The following is a 17,033-nucleotide window of genomic DNA, read 5'->3' as shown; positions in this document are numbered from 1 at the left end:
AATACAATCCCCCCATAATGCTTGGAAGAAGGAGAAACTGAATGTTTTGAACAGTTCTGGTGACGACACAGACATGTTGAATTTGAGATATCCAGCAGATAGATAGTTAGAAAGGATAAGCCAGACAATTTAAAAGGAGCCAGACAGCTGCAAAAATAGGGCACAGAAATAACAACCATAGCCATGGGAACAAAAGAGATCATATAGGAAAAAATGTCAAATATTTCCAAGTTCGTACTACAAGGTGATAGGACATGATACGCTTTTATCCTTATCACTCAATTTTTAATAAGCAGGCAGTAACCTGTAATTTCTTATTACTCTATCATTCTTCTTACTTTAGTTAATTTCTTTCTCAGATCCAGGTTAGATTACCGCTTTTGAAAACTTTATAAACAATTTTGTATAAGTGCTGAAATTTCTTCTTTGACTTTTTATTTCTTGTAGTTCAAAGGCAATTGGAATATGTCATCTGGTTCATATTTGCTTCTCAGGTCAAATACATCTGGAGAAGCTGGTGTCTTCAAGTGTGTGTAGGAGTAAGACAGCGTGGTACAGTAAAGTGTGAGTGGGACTTGGAATCAGGGAAACAAACCAGACTCTGCCACTGACTAGCAGTGTGTTCTCACTCCATGCCCCTGTGTACAAGAGGCTGTATGGGCCCAGGGGGAAATGATAAGTACCACCTGGGAGGGATGGAGCAGGCTCTACAGAGGAGGGTCCAGACATATGAGCTTGTGGTCTCTGTGACCTCTAAATACAATGAACATAAATTTACCAAATCTAGAAAGCTACTTTGCTCACTTCAGTCACCTTCGAGCTCTCGCTTGGACTTGGGGCCACGTCCTCAGTGTTTGGGGCACTGGGCAGTGGAGAGGAGGGACAGTGAAGCATGTGGGAATCTAGGCAGCAGTGGGAGCAAAGCGGGCCTCACAGCTTAGGAAAACCTCCTATCAGTGGAATGAATATAAGTGGTCTGGAAACTATACTTTTGGATCTTTCCTTATCGGTGAGCTGATTTTGCTTCCTGGATCCCATCTGCCAGTACGACCCATGGAAAGCAGATATGACATAGAAAGACGTGGGAAACATGGCCCCTTGGTCGTGGTAAAGACAAAGGAGTCAGAGGGGGAGGAGGTCAGATGCAAAAATCCCTTGTCTCTTCCCCGTCTCCTAAAGCAGAATCTCAGGTGGTGGAGGAGGGTGCTCAAGAAGCATCCAGATAGAAGATGCCCCTGCATTCTGCCCAGAGCCAACATGGAAGCTGCATTGCAGCATTGGTGGAGGGCCTGGCTAGATGGATAAGCCTGAGGTTTGGCAAGCAGGAGTGAAGACTTGGAAATGTTGAGAGGGCTGGTATGTAGCAGAGGCCTGGGGTCCACACCAAGAAGCTGCAGGGGAACTTTGTAACTGGAGACAAAGGACCAGTCTCTGGATAACAGCCCCATGTCCCAGTAGGCCAGACAGGATTTGCTCAGAGGATACAGTACAGGGATCCCAGCCTGTGACTGAGACAAGTGGAGACTAGAGAGAGCAGCATGCAGATCTGAGGCATCCTCCTCGCCAAGACACAATCCCACCCTACCTCATCTCTTCCTACCCAGCAAACCCAGCCAAATCAGAGCTATTACCTGAAAAAGACTAGATTCTTTGAGACAAAGGAGGAGACTGAGAAACACGGCAACACAGTGGGGGAAAAAACTGTGAAGAGAATTGGATTTGGCACAGAAAAATTAAAAAGGCTGCACATCTGAGTTGTGGTAAGAGCACACTTGTGACCCCATTTCATAAAACTGGAGAGTCTTAGAAAACCAGATTGTACAAGGCCAGGAGAGCTGGTGAGAGGAGTTTGGATCTAATTTAGTTGGTAATAGGGAGCCACTGAATGCTTTATGAGCAGGGGAATAGCATGAACAGAGCAGTGCTTTAGGAAGACTAATTTGGGATTGTATGATAGGTTGATTGACAGAAATACAGTCAGCTCAGCAGTAAATGAGATTTTTTTGTCTTTTTTTTTAAACAACCCCAACCTGGTTTATTGTACAGTTTGTATTAGTTTCAAACTGGCTTACATTTTGGCCAAATTATTTTTTAAAAAGATGATATGACTTCGTTTTTAATGATTTTTACAAAGTTAACAAATATGGTCCTTAGATCGTTGATTTTTCTTTTTAGAAATCGTTTTGAACTCAGTGCTTATGGGAAAAAGAAGAAAGACTTATCATAGGAGAAATGTTTGATTTCCCAGGAGTGACTGTCGCTTTGTATCAACTCCTCCTTGTGTTCTGAGATACTTGGAAGGTGCCTTTGACTTTTTTCTTCAATTGAGAATGTCAGAACACTTTGAAAAATGAGAGAGATACCAGGGACAATCCTGCATTACAGAATAATTGATATACCTGTTTCCCCTGCTTGGTTATTTTAGAAAGGGATCATCTTTCTTTCATCGTGAACCATGGACAAAAGACGACAGCTTAGGAGGTGCAGTCTTGCTTTCCAAAACAGAGAGAGTTAATGTCAAAATCACAGCTAATGATTATATGGCATTTACCATGGACCACAACTGTCTTATGCTTTCTACATACAATAATATATTTAATCTTCACAGTAACCAACCTGGTAGATTCTATTATTGCATCCATGTGACAGAAGAGGAAACAGAGAAATTGAGTTTTTGTCCAAGTTTATGCAGCTAGCAGGTGTCAGAGCCAGGACAGGGGGGACCAGGATGGACTGGGACTGCTCCGGGTTAGTTTAGGTGCACAGCATGTTTGGAAACACCAGCATAGCTTAAATGTCCTCTTCTGATGTCTCTGAGGCTTATGGTCACATGAAAACTTTTTTTTTTTTTTTTAAACAACCAAGAAGAAAAGGGATGACTTTGTCTCTGTGTTAGAGAAGCAGAATTTCTTAAGTCTGCAGGTGACTCTAGTGGTTACTTCTACAGTAAACTCAGCATTAGCAGAAATGGTGCAGAATAAGCCTTTCTCTTTCACCAGGCTGCATGGGGCAGGTTGGTGAGAGGAAGGTTTACCACGTTTTAAAGGTGTGGCACTCAGAATCGCTGGCACAACTGGTATAGCAAAGGGATTTACATGAAAAGAGTATTTCTGCTCATTTACCTTCTCAGGAAGACGCTAGAGGAGGGTGTAGAGCCCTGTAGTTCCCTCCACTCCCTTTTTTACCCAAGGGCTGATAGATGGAGTAAAAGGATTTGATGAGTTCTTCAGTCAGATTATAGGATTTAAAAGTTTCAGAATCACTGTTTTACGTGCATCTGAATTAACAACAGAGCTAGAATTATTATGATAAAACATTACTAAAGACTTGCAATAGAGGGATTTTGAAATTGTGAATATAGTCATATATCTTGGTGACAGATCGTCACATTGGATGTGTGTGCTCATTTGACTAGTGATTTGCTTCAAAATATGATCCAACACTATAACTCACATTCTCCACTAGGCTCTGTGAGAGTAGGAACTTTGGTTTTTCTCTGCTTTACCCCCAGTGCCTGAAATATGCCGGATCCATAGAGGATGCTCAATAAATATTTGTTGAATAAGTGAATGAAGAAATTATTTGAACATTAGTCACCCCCTTAAAAACCTACAGCTGTATTATATCAATCTATCAATCTACCCATCTTTTTGACCTGGTAACAAATAGTATTGAATATCAGACTTCCGGAAGAGTGATGACTAAGAAGTGATCTTTAAAATCACACATGAAAAGATTGACCTATTTATTGATATCAAAATTGTACATTTCAGATTGTTAAAAAACAAAAAAAAGTCAGACAACCACAACCACCTGAGAACAGTTCTTTGCAGGGAAAAATGACAAGGAATTGCCATAAATCAGTAAATAAAACACTAAGACTTGAAGGAAATGTACCCAAAAAACGATAACCACATTTTCTGTAGTGGGATTATTTTCCAATTTTCCCATTTTTTTTTTCTGTGATATGGTTATCACATTTTTATTATTTGGAAAATAATTTTTAAACCGCCGGCACAAGCTGACCTGATTCCCACCGATGCATTTCCCCAGGGGGAGCGGCTCTGGATCTGAAAGCCTGCCCTCCCAAGCCATTTCGCTGGATTCTCGATATGACCTGGCTGAACCTCGTGGAGCTGAGTAAACTTCCACAATTTGCAGAAATTATGAACCAGGTAGGAAAGGGCTGGATAAAAGTACAGATCTGTAAACCCAAACACACCTGGGCCATTTTCAGAGGGGCCTCCTGGTGACAAGTCTTTGACCCAAAGAAGTCAACACAGCTTTCAGGCTATGTGGCTTTCTGGGGAGATTTTGGAAAGACAGGTATTGAAAGGAACCTTTCCATAGGTGCAGGCTGCTGTCTGTGTGTGGTAGGCATGGGTCATTTACAAGCCTGCCTAAATTGCTGTTAGGATCAGAAGCGGTGGGTGGACCCTTTTGTTGTAGACTGTTGATGTTTTTACATTTTTACTTCTGCCTATTGTTAAATAATTTGTGCAAATTTGAATTTGAGGCAAATTAAGAGGTTGAGGTCCTTTTAAAAAAAATTAATCATTTCACCAGTAAGAATATAAAATGGCAAAGTATAATAGTGAAAATGGTAAAACGGGTCCTGATTTACCTGTTGTTTTTCTTATTTGAAAATGTAAATTTGTGATTGTGGATTAGTTGTTGTTTAGCTTTCACTGGAAAACAATTATGCGACTCAGAATAAAGATAGTTGTTTATTACTGGGGTCTATTGGTTATGTCTGCCTGTCACTGATGGAGGGCCTGCCATTCCATTGTCAAAGCTGATAATCATCTTTTTTGAGGTTGCTGGTGATGGACAAAAGAGGTAGTAAGTAGACTACAAGTTGGCAGAGGCCTCATGCTGTCCTCATGTGATTCCCTCCCCTCAACCGCCCCCCACCCCAGCATAAACTAGGTGTGTCCGTTTAGTGGTGTTTCTGGAACACTATGTAGAGTCTTTACCTATTTAGCAGTGGTTGAGTCAGAGTCAATTGGATAAAGTCCCTGGATTCCACCTGTGGTAGACAGTAAGCTTTGTTTTGTAGTACAGCCACAGGTGAGGCCCCCAAGCCCAAACAAATACTCTGAAAAAAAAAAAAAAAGTCTTAGCTTGCTGGGAGACTGGGTAAGGGAGACCTTCAGGCACCACTGGAAGTCACTCAAAACCCATGGCCCCTGCAGACATGTTATATCTATATAGGGACATGCGTTATTGTTTGCCTCTGTCAATTAGAATTTAAATACCCGTGGTGTAGGATCTGGTAGCTACTACTGCTTACTATGGGATAAGTACTTTGCAACAACAGTCACTGTGCAAGGAAAATATGATTGACTCCACTTTATAGATGAGAAACCAAAGTTCAGAAAGGTTAAATACATGGTCTTTCCCTGACAGCATGAGTTATTTCTCTCCAACTCCTTTCACACCATTGCATGGGCCAGATGTGAGGGAAGGAGTCATTCTCAGGAAAGTTGCAGAAGTCAGGTGGCCATTGGTTTGGCCTGGCTGTGGGGAGGAGGAAGTAGAAGGAGATGAGTCTCCCAGCTGAGTGAGTGTCAGAGATTGAAACAAAAATAGCCTTAAATAGCAGCTGCACTGCTTTGGCATCTCAGGGCAAACTGTTTTAACACCTGGAAGTGGTTTTGCTAACAGGGAAGGCCAGGAAACGGAGTGGGAAATGGAGGTGGGTGACGAGGGGCTGGAAGTTATCTCATTGCCCATCACAGATGCAGCTCACTCAGGAAGCTCTATTGTGGTAGAGTCAAATTCAGCAAATAGAAGGCCTAGTCTGGGAATAAACACCTTTATCCTTGTACACCTTTCTCTCTAGCCGCTAGTGGCAGAGGAGGCCTGCAGGGGGCGCCGCGGGTAACTGTGCAGGCACCAGTTCAGTAGGGTAGGGCTGCAGCAGCTCCCAGACCCTCCAAGAAGTATGGCAAGAGGATTCTCTGGGAGCAGCCAGCTAGAGAGAGCTGCTTCAAGTTTCAGGAGAAAGATGGAAGTTCTGAAACATTTCAGAAATTCTATTCCATCTTGTAGTGTTCCAGGGACAATATTGGAGCAAGTAAATTATAGAGCAATTGTTTTGTTATTAATTTGCACCCTGTCTGTATCCTATACGGTGAATTGTTTGCATGATGTGGACTTTGGGCAGTTGTTTAACCTCTCTATGCCTCAGTAGAAAGTGGAGATGGCAGAAGTAAAAGTACAATCTTTGGGTCTGGTACATAGTATCTACTATATAAGCATTTGCTATTTGCTACTTATGCCTACCACCGCTTTTAAAACATGCTTGAAAACACTGTCTAAATAATCCAGCCTGATTGTTACCGAGGAGCAGATTCAGGCTCACCAATCTGTAGTTTTTGAAATTGGTTTTGACAGTTCTCGGGCAAAACTTTTAATGCTTCTGAAAACCTTCAGTTCTCTCCATGCTTCTAAAAGAACACGTTTGAGACCAGCTCTTGGAGAGAAATTATTCATTCTTAGGTTCAAGGTCTCCAGGCGTGAGATCACTAGGAAAAAAAGTTTTAACTTTGTCATTTATTAGTATTGTAAGTAGAGGTCAACATTTAGAGGTTTGGTAATCAGAACAGTCTCAGCCGAGGGCAACTTTGTGCCCCCTCCCTGCCCCCCCCCCCGCCCCCAAGAGCACTTGATAATGTCTGAAGACATTTTTTGATTGTCACAAACTTGGGAGAGGAGTGTTACTGGCATCTAGTGGGTAGAAGCCAGAGATGCTGCAAAAACATCCTACAATGAATAGGACAGCCCCCATCAACAAAAGATAATCTGACCCAAATGCCGATAGTGCTGAGGATGAGAAACCCTGGGCTGTGTTTTTTTCCTGCCCAATTGTTTAGTGTAATTAATACATGGTCCTAATTTTAGTGAATGATGTAGAAATGCAATGGTAAAACTAAAAGAGGACTAGGAATAGTAATATTCATGTTATCTGAGTCATTGTTTCTGAAGAAAAATGTAAACTGTATGGTTGTTTGAAAAATTATGTGTGCCTATAAAGAATGAATCTCTAAGGTTATTCAGAATCCTCTCCATTCCAATTGCTTATATTCCTATGGCTTGCAAATTGTCTTGTTTATTTTAGATATCTCGTAATGAGAAGGGATGGAAAAGCTGGTTTGATAAAGATGCTCCAGAGGAAGAAATTATCCCTGATGGATATAACGATTCTCTGGATACCTGCCGCAAACTTTTACTTATCAGGTGAGAATAGGTATTATCAGAGCTAGAAGTGTCACTCATCATAATGTCAAATTATAGCTCTTACCTCAGTGAGTTTACTTCTCCGTGTCCCAGTAGTTATTATAAGAAATGTATGTGCTTCCAAATTGCGGTTTTGGATGGCAGTTCTTTAGTTCCTTGACAAGTAAATAAAGTTGTGATGGTGGCAGGGAATTGTATGTTTTGACAGTGTATTAATGATAGTGCTTTTAACAAAAAAAAATGAAAAATGAAAAATATGCTTTTATTATTCACTTTATTCATTAGTGTTGAATTTACTTCTTTAAAAAATAGATATCCCAAAGGTACAAAGCAATTAGTTTATAAGCTGAAATTCAATTTCATCTGAGAGAAAAAAACATAACTATTACACTATCGATATGTATAAATGCTGTTTTGACTATTACAATGGAAGAAAACATTGAAATTGATGTTAAGAAAGAACAGTCTTTTTTAAATCTTTTCTTTTCCTTCTCACTTTTCACATTTTCTCAATATCCAGTAGCTTAAAGAAGGCTTCTATATTAGAAGATGTGTCTGTGTGTGTGTGTGTGAGTGATTGGTGGGCAAGGCAGGAGGCTGGAGTTGTGGGGAGGGGAGATGAGACCACCAAAAGAATAACAAAAAGATGTTGGATTAATTTAGAGTAATTTTTGTTTTTATTAACATTATATACCTGAGTTTGCATTTCTTACAAAATGTTGTTTCCTGGATGTTGTCACTCTTTGAGAGTGATCACAGCAGTCAGCGATGGTGACCTCATGATCTACAGAGTATGAAAGAGCTGCTTGTTTTTATTGGAATAGATGTGTCTGTCTTTTATCCATTATTTTAAAATTAAATCTCTGTCAAATGAATAGTGTAATCTGTAGAATTTGATCTAAAATATCAAATATGAAATGACATTATTTAATGTGTCACTGTTTAGAACCCACTACAGTGCAGGCTACACAGATGGTGTTAAATAAATGCTTGCTGATCAACCTACTTCTGATACCTTTGATATGTTAATTCTCCTCCTGAAAACTGCAGGGCTCCAGACTGTGCAGCACGCTGGCCCCCACCGTGTACGGAGCTGGCAGAGGACATCTCCCCTTGTGTCCCTGCTGAGTCCCCGGTGCCTAGAGCGGGGCCTGACATGTAGTAGGCACTTGACAAATATTTGTCTAAGAATAAATGTACTCCTGTGTATCAGTTTGAATGAGGAATTGCTTCCCTGAAGCTGATTGCCTCAGTTAATAGGGATAATCACTGATGCGTTTTTTAAAAATAACCATTAAAGCTTTAGAGTAGTTGCTGCTGCTTCTGTAAATTAGACACTTGGATCAGCTGACTTCTAAGTTCCCTTCCAGACTAGCAACAGACAATGTTGTTACTGGCTCTGCCCTACTTCTTGCCAATGCTTAGCCCAAAACTGCATGATTAAATTTGCACTCATCCAGGGATAGAAAACTTTGGCATCCCTCTTACATAAATCTGCATAAGGGAGAATTATCTCTCTTGTCCTTTGCTAATTAGATATGTTCTTTGCATGCTTAGAATTAGATAGAATAAAAATGAACAGACTAAATTTTTTCCTCTAACTTGTATTCATTTCCAGGTCTTGGTGCCCAGACCGTACTGTTTTTCAAGCAAGAAAGTATATTGCAGATTCTTTGGAGGAAAAGTACACAGAACCAGTTATCTTAAATCTGGAGAAAACTTGGGAAGAAAGTGACACACGAACACCTCTGATATGTTTCCTGTCCATGGGATCTGATCCCACAATTCAAATTGATGCATTGGCCAAGAAACTGAAGCTGGGTATGATCAGCAATCTATGAAATTTAACAAAACCTCTACTTTCTGCCTCAAAATTTGCCTTTCATAATTTCATAACCGATTCTAGAAATATATCCATAAAACTGAGTTAAAAAAATATTAAACTCCTTCCTCTTTCCTCTCTTTTCATATCTCATAGAGTGAGGGTGTGATAGATGTCTTTGTGCAGAGAAGAACATACTCATCTACCATATATGGTTTTAAGTTGTAAGCAGATGATTATTACATGGATAGTAGGCTAACAGGGATGAACATACAAGAGCAAATTTTGTTGGCATGGTTATATAAAAAATTATTATTAAAAGTGTATTTTGTCACCAGTTAAACTATAACCATGATTGTAATGCATAGTAGTTGGGGATTCAGTCATTCATGCTTTCATTCAATAACCATATAATATAGGCAGTATGATAGGTTCTGTGAGTACAGAGGTGACTACAACATAGCTTGGGAACATGTAATCGAATACTGTGTGATGACTCCTCTAACGGAGTTATGTAGACATGCCTGATTACAAGATCCAGAACTATACAGGCTGCATAGGGTATAAGAGAGAGCATCACATTTATGATATTTTGAGTAGGATCTAAAAAAGTAGATAAAATGTTACCAGGTGGGATAGTGGGAAATAGAAGGAAACTTATTCCAGGGGGAGGAGCCAGGGCAAGGAGTTAAAACACCTAAGTTGTGAGAGCAGTTGTAAAGAACAAGGACCTGCAGAGCCCAACGTGATAGGATTGAGCCATCTTCATATAAGATGGCTGTTTATAGGAGGGCTGTTTATCTGTTCTTCGTCCTCTGAAAATCTGAATGTTGTTGGAACTGCCATTTGGGATCTTCCAGGTTCAGATCTCTATACTATACCTTGTTGGGTTAATTCAGTCACATCTTCATAAAGATTATAAAGGTGATTGATCAAGAATCACTGAACCTACCCCATGAAAGAAAACTTACATCGAATTTATTATATAGTAATACGAACATGATATAAAATCAATTCGGTCACCTCCAAGTATTTGTCATATGTCCCCCTGTGCTAAGAAGTTACTGAAAACCATTAGCTTATGGTAGCATGGTCTATGTTCATTCTCACTTTTCTCATTTTCAGTTTGTTCTGTTCACTGTCACCACACCATTCTGTGTTCTATAAGGATCCATGTTCGAATGGCTCTTTTGGCAGTTGCTCATGGCTAAGTCTCATTAACCACCTTTAAAGTAGGCTATTTTGCTCTTGTATTTACACAACTTGCTAGTCATCTGCATTGGTCTAAGCGTGGTGCCTCTCTTGCAGCCTCGTTGTTTGCAAATCTTTCTTGGATCTATTCCTCTATGGGTCTTTGTCCAACTGCTTCTATATCCCACTTCTCTCTGCGTATAGATTCCATTTTTTCTTTGTTGCCACAAACTAATGTCTATGTGAGAGAACTCATGGTCTCTGGTGGCTCTTGGGCTTGCATGTTCAGTAAGTTCCTCACTCCTGGGGAATCTTCCTTTACTATCTTGGTGTCAAGTCCAAATATCTAGAGAAGAAATTAATTGGTTTTGCTTTGGTCATGTGCTTCTTTCTGGGCCAGTCAGTGAACTGTTGCTGTGGAGATGGGTTCACAGGAGGAACCACATATATGGAGCTAGAATAGGAGTCATTTCTTAGAAGGGGATACTGTTCCTAGAAGAGAGGCATGTTCCACTAGAGTTAACATTTCAAATGTTAATAATACTGTGGTCTAGGACAGAGGTTTAAGAATAGAATTAAGAAATTCAACGTCTCCTTTGGGGGGAAATTATAACTATAACATTAAATGAATACATAAGGCCAGAATTGTGCTATCACTTTTCCTGTTATCACATATTATCATACTGCTTTGCTTGGCCATTTGATGATTTCCATTTTTTGCTAGTACTTTGTTTTTCCAACAATTGTTCAAGTTTCTATTGATTACTTTGTTAAGAGACTGAAACAAAGTGATCTGATTTTGACACCAAAGGACCCAATGAATTATAAAGAACTCTTTGTTAAATCATATTTAGGAATGCTAGGGAGTCATATTCTGTTCATTGCTTTGGGTTGAAAATCCCCAAAATATCTATGAAAATGAAACTTTATGTAGACAGAATAATATTAATCTAGTCTCAACTAGAAATATTTCATTTGGATAAATGGATAACAGATAATCACAGAATGCTCAAGGTAAATAGGACTCTGAAAATCTTGAAATGTGCCTACCTTATTATACAGGTGGGGAATCCAAAGCCTGGAGACAAGGCCAGAGGCCCAGTTGGTGACAGATCTGATTCAGGACTTAGCTCTGGGCTTCCCAATCAGTGTCTTTATCTTTCATTCCCTCTCACTGCCTTTATTGGATGAGTTAAGCAGTTATCTGACAGCAACTTGAGAGATGGGACCATATCAAATAAGTTTTTGTAGGAAAAGAGGAAAAGGAAAACTCATTATGGATACTGTCTGGTGCCTGTCAAGCTCTGCAGTGAGAGATTTGGAGCAGATAAATTCTGCACCAAAACACTGGGTTCCTGGGAAAGGGAGAGAAAACAGATGGATTTAGCATGAGAACCATACTTGGAGCCTGGGTGAGGGAGAAAGGGGTCCCGGAGGAAGGGTGGGTTTGAAAACAGAATCCAAACACGAACAAAAGAGAACAAATAGAATACAAACTCACAAAGATACAAAAGTGGGAAGGATAAAATTAGTGTAACAATATACATGGTTAAAAATTAAAATAATGAGAATAGTACATAATTATGGTAATAAACTTAAATATCTCATTTAAATTGAGAATTTTGTAGAAAAAATACAAATGTACAAAATTTTCTCAGAAAAGGTAGAAAAACCTGAGGAAAATTAGAAGTTTAAAATTATTGTGTCAGCAAAGGCTATCGGACGATTGGATGATTATTTTTGATAATTCCTTTAAAACTTAGAGATGCTGCATTCCATTCCAGAACATAGAAGAAGAAGATAATATTATTTTGATATCAAAAATAGACCAAGATAGTAACTGCATAAAAGAAAAAAAAACACATATTGATCCTACTTCTACAAATATAAGGATCTTAACTAAAATGCAATCAAGAAGAATTTAGCTTAACAGTTTAAAAATAACATGCAAAAATTAATAATAATGTGCCTTGACCAGGTAGGAATGCATGAGTAAAATAGAAAGATATGATAATGAAAAAATCTTATCATAACTATAAGCGACTTTCCTTTAAGCTAATCATAGTATTACCTTGATAGGTGCTAGAAAAGCATTTTATAAAAATCCAATATTTGTATTTGGCTTTTTAAAGTAAGAATAGAAGGTCATTTTGTTAATATGATAATGAATATGAACTTCAAACATCAACATCATACTTATTGATGAATGACTAGAGACATGCCCATTAAAGTCAGGAAGAAGATAAAGATGTCTGCTACCACCACTATTATTTAGTATTGATGTGGAAGATACAGCTAATGTGTTGTAAGAACCATAAATAAAAGATATAACTACTGGAAAGGAGGGACAAATATCATCATTATTCTCAGACTGTGTAATTGTCTAACTAAAACACACAAATGAATCAACTGAAAAACGATTAGACTTAACAGGATAGTTCAGTAAGGTGGCTGGTCACAAAATAAATATATTAAGAAATCAATGGAGCAGTCTTGTAAAATAAAGTGTAAAAATCTCATTCACTACAGCAATAAAAATAAAACTATGAAATAATTTTTAAAATACCCATTAGAAGAAAACTATAAAACTTTCTTCGAGACATAAAAGTAGGATAGAATCATGGGGAGTTAAATTACATTTCTAGTATAAAGATTCAATATTGTAAAGGCGTCAATAGTCTTCTAAATTACTCTATAAATTGAATGCAAGTCTAATTGAAATTCCAACAGTCTCTTTTTTTCTAATTGGGTAGTAGAGGAATCTTAGATCATCTAGAGCAATAAATGGACAGGAATAGCCAAGAAAGTTTGAAAAGGAAAAAGAATAACGGAGAATGAACACCACCAGATTTTTAAAACTTTATCAAATGGTAATAATTTAATCAATGTGGAACTGGCTCAGTGGATAAACAGATCAATGAAGCAAAATAAAAGGCCCCAAATTAGACTCTAGTACATGTAATAGCTCAGTCTCTGATAAGAGTCACATTTCAAATCAGTGGAGGAAAAATAAATTAGTCAATAAACAGTGTTGGGATAGCAGGTTAACTTTCGAAAAAAGTAAGGATTTTACCTTACATTAAACTCCAAAGTAAATTCTACATTGATTAAGGTTTTAAATGGTTTAAAGTAATCCATAAAAGAATAAAAAGAATATATTGAATAGTTATATACTACTGGGGTAGCTGAGATTTTCTCGATCATAATACCGAAGTCCAAAACCAGAGAGACAAGATAGTTTGGATAAAGTTTTAAAACTTCTGTATATCAAAAGCACCAAATGTAAAATTAAAGTACAAATGAGGATAAGAATGTGGGTTAGGAATTACAGCATTCCATTTCAGTCCTTTTTTATATATATCACGAATCCTCTTTAAAAAAATACTCTGTATGCTTTGTCCCAAGTATTCTACATGTATGAATTTTTCCTAAGATAATATTGAGAGAAACACATCAAGGTTTAGATGTAAATATGTTTAATTTAGCGCTATTTATAATATCGAAAAATTGGAAAATGTCTTAAATATACGAAAGGGTCACGGTTGAATGATCAGCATAATGAAACACTGTACCAACATTAAAGACTGCTTTCCAATAACATTTAATGGCAGTAAAATGCTTACAATATACTGTTAAGAAGCAGTGTAAAATAACACATGTGAGTGTATGTATATATATAATACACACATACATACAATACATATATATATAAATTTTAATATAGATAAGTGTGCAATCTCTTACTCAAAACTCTTGGGGCCAGATATGGAAATTTGAATTTTTTAGCTTTTAGAAAGGTAGTATTTTATAAATTATATAATACATCACGGATAAAAGTATCAGTATTCATACAGAAAAATAAAGACTATAAATAGCCTCATGTCCATTGAGGTCAGCTTTTGCCACTAAAATGATTTTGTGGTAAAACTTAGTTTTTGGAGTGTTCTGAATTTTGAAATGAGGGTAAGGGATTATGGATTTTGCATATTAAAAAGATTAGAGTGAAGATCTCTAGGGAGAGATACTGGTGATTTTCATTTTCTTTTTTATAGGATCCTGTATTTTCCAAGGCTCTCACTATGAACATTTATTGCTTAATTAGAAATAAAAAGTTTAAAAAAAAAAAAAAAAGGAAAAATGAAAGAGACACAAGTCTAATTTTGGAAAGAAATGGAAAAACAGTTGAAATCTTACTAAAGTCTCTCAAATACAAAGAGCCAAAGAATAAAAAATAAAATAAAACCAAACCCCAAACCAGCAAATAGTAATTACGTTGCAGGTGATGCAAGTAATACAACGTAATTACTCTCTCTTGAGAGTGCCCCTCATGATGTCCTAGCAGCTTCCTCCACCCTCTCTAGAAATTCAGCCTGTCCTGCCTCTTACCTTACTGGACTCCGGCCTTTGGGACCCTTTCCCTCCTCAAATGTGAAGTTTTCTCACTTTTTCAATGTCAATCGATCTAGTTTTTCCAGACCATTCAGAAAATTTATTAAATATTTATTGACCTGTGTTAAAAATTAAGAAAGATTACAAATCAATAACTTAACCTTTCACCTTAACAAACCAGGAAAAAAAAGACAAACTAAATCCAAAGCAAGAAAAATGAAGGAAATAATAAATATTTGAATGAAAAGAAAAGGAAATAGAGACTAGAAAAACAACAGAATCAACAAACCAGAAATATCTTCTTTGAAAAGATCAACAAAATTGACAAACTTTTAGCTTAACTGGCCAGGATGAAGGCTAAAGTTACTAACATCAGGAATGAAAAAAGGGACTTCACTATTGAGCTGATGAAATTAAAAAAGAACATAAATAAATACTGTGAACAAAGATACTAACAGATTAGTTAACCTACATGAAATGGACAAATTGTTAGGAAGAGACAGCTACTGAAAGTGACTCAAGAATAGAAAATCTGAATAGACCAATAGGAAGTAAAGAGATTGATTCAGTAATGAAAAACTTACAAAGGAAATACCCAGACCAGATGGCTTCACTGGTGATTTCTACTAAATGTTTACAGAATAACACCGATTCTTCTCAAACTTTTCCAAAAAATAAAAGAGAGAACACTTCCAAACTTATTCTATGAGACCAGTATTACCCTGATATTGAATCCAGACAAAGCCATCAAAAGAAGAGAAAATGAAAATTGTGAATATAGAAGCAAAAATCCTGAACAAAATACTATCAAACCAAATGTAGCACCATACAAAAAAAGATTTATGTATCATGCACGACCAAGTGGGTTTATCCCCAGAATGAAAGGTTGGTTAAACATATAAAAGTTAATCAATGTAGTATGCCATGTTAATAGAATCAAGGACTAAAACCACATGAATTACTTCAGTAATTACAAGAAAAAAAAAATTGAAAAAAATCAAACACTATTTCATAATGAAAACTCTTAACAAATTAGAGTTAAAAAGGAGCTTCTTCAGTCTGATAAAAGGAACCTACAAAAAACCCACAGCTAACATCATACTTAAGGGTGCTACTCTCAAAGATCAGGGGCAAGACAAGGGTGTCTGCCTTCACCATTTCTATTCAGCATTGAATTGGAGGTGTCAGGGCAATCAGACTAGAAGAAGAAATAAAAGGCATGCACGCTGGAAAAGAGGAAGTAAAACCATCTCTGTTAACAGATGACACGACTTTGTATGGAGAAAATTCTAAAATGTCCACCAAAAAACTATTAGAACTAACAAGTGAATTCACTGAGGTTGCAAGATACAAGATTAATATTTGAAAAATCATTCTTTTTCTACACACTAGCAAAAAGGATCCAAAATCAAAATTATAAATGCAATTCCATTTACAATTTCATTAAAAAATACCTAGGAATAAATTTAACAAAGAAGTGAAAGACTTGTACATTGAAAACATAGTTGAAAAAAATTAAAGAAGACCTAAAAAGATGAAAAAACATTCCATGTTCACGGATCAGAAGATTTAATGTTGGTAAGATGGTAGTACTCTCCAAATTGATATACAGATTTAAATCAACCCCTATCAAAATCCTAGCTGCTTTTTTTTGTAGAAATTGACAGGCTCATCTTAAAATTCATATGGAAATAAATGGGACCCAAAATAGCCAAAACAATCTTGAAAAGGAAGATCATAGCTGTAGGACTCACACTTCCCAATTTCAAAAATTACTACAAAGCTACAATAATCAGGACAGTACAATACTGGCATAAAGTAGATATATTTATCAGTGGAATAGAACTGAGGGTCCAGAAATAACCTCTTACTTATATATATGGTCATTCAATTTTTCAACAAGGGTGCCAGACTGTTCAATGGGGGAAAGGACAATTTTTTTTTTCAACAAATGGTGCTGAAAAAACTGATATTTTGAAAAGAATGAAGTCCGACCTTTATATTACACCATATACAAATATTAACTCAAAATTTATCAGAGACATAAATGTAAGAGCTACAACTATAAAACTCTGAGAAGAAAATGTAGGTATAAATCTTTGTGACCTTGGATTAGGCAGTAGTTTTCTAGATATGAAGCCAAAAACATAAGCAATAAAAGATGAAATAGATAAATTGGACTTCATCAAAATTCAAAACTTTTGTGCTTCAAAGGACACCATCAAGGAAGTGAAAAAGACACCCTACAAAATGAGAGAAAATATTTGCAAATCTTACATCTGATAGGGATCTGATATGCAAAATATATACAGAAACCTTGTAATTCAACAAGAAGTCAAATAATCCAATTTAAGAACGAGCAAATGGTTTGAATAGACATTTCTCCAAA

The 17,033-nt window shown here is 37.0% G+C and overlaps 1 protein-coding gene across 1 annotated transcript in view; it reads left to right on the top strand.

Annotated features, from left to right (window-relative positions):
- DNAH8 (dynein axonemal heavy chain 8) overlaps positions 1-17,033 on the top strand; it is a 307,121-nt gene that overhangs the window by 233,255 nt on the left and 56,833 nt on the right. The window contains exons 79-81 of the mRNA XM_006926591.3: positions 4,054-4,175; positions 7,124-7,242; positions 8,861-9,063. Coding sequence (XP_006926653.1) covers positions 4,054-4,175; positions 7,124-7,242; positions 8,861-9,063 — 444 coding nt within the window. The remainder of the gene's footprint in view (positions 1-4,053; positions 4,176-7,123; positions 7,243-8,860; positions 9,064-17,033) is intronic.

This window comes from Pteropus alecto, unplaced genomic scaffold (assembly GCF_000325575.1).
Source record: "Pteropus alecto unplaced genomic scaffold, ASM32557v1 scaffold7, whole genome shotgun sequence".
Lineage (NCBI taxonomy): Eukaryota > Metazoa > Chordata > Mammalia > Chiroptera > Pteropodidae > Pteropus > Pteropus alecto.
Note: the sequence above shows the minus strand (reverse complement) of the source record. Positions and strands in the feature narration are given on the sequence as shown.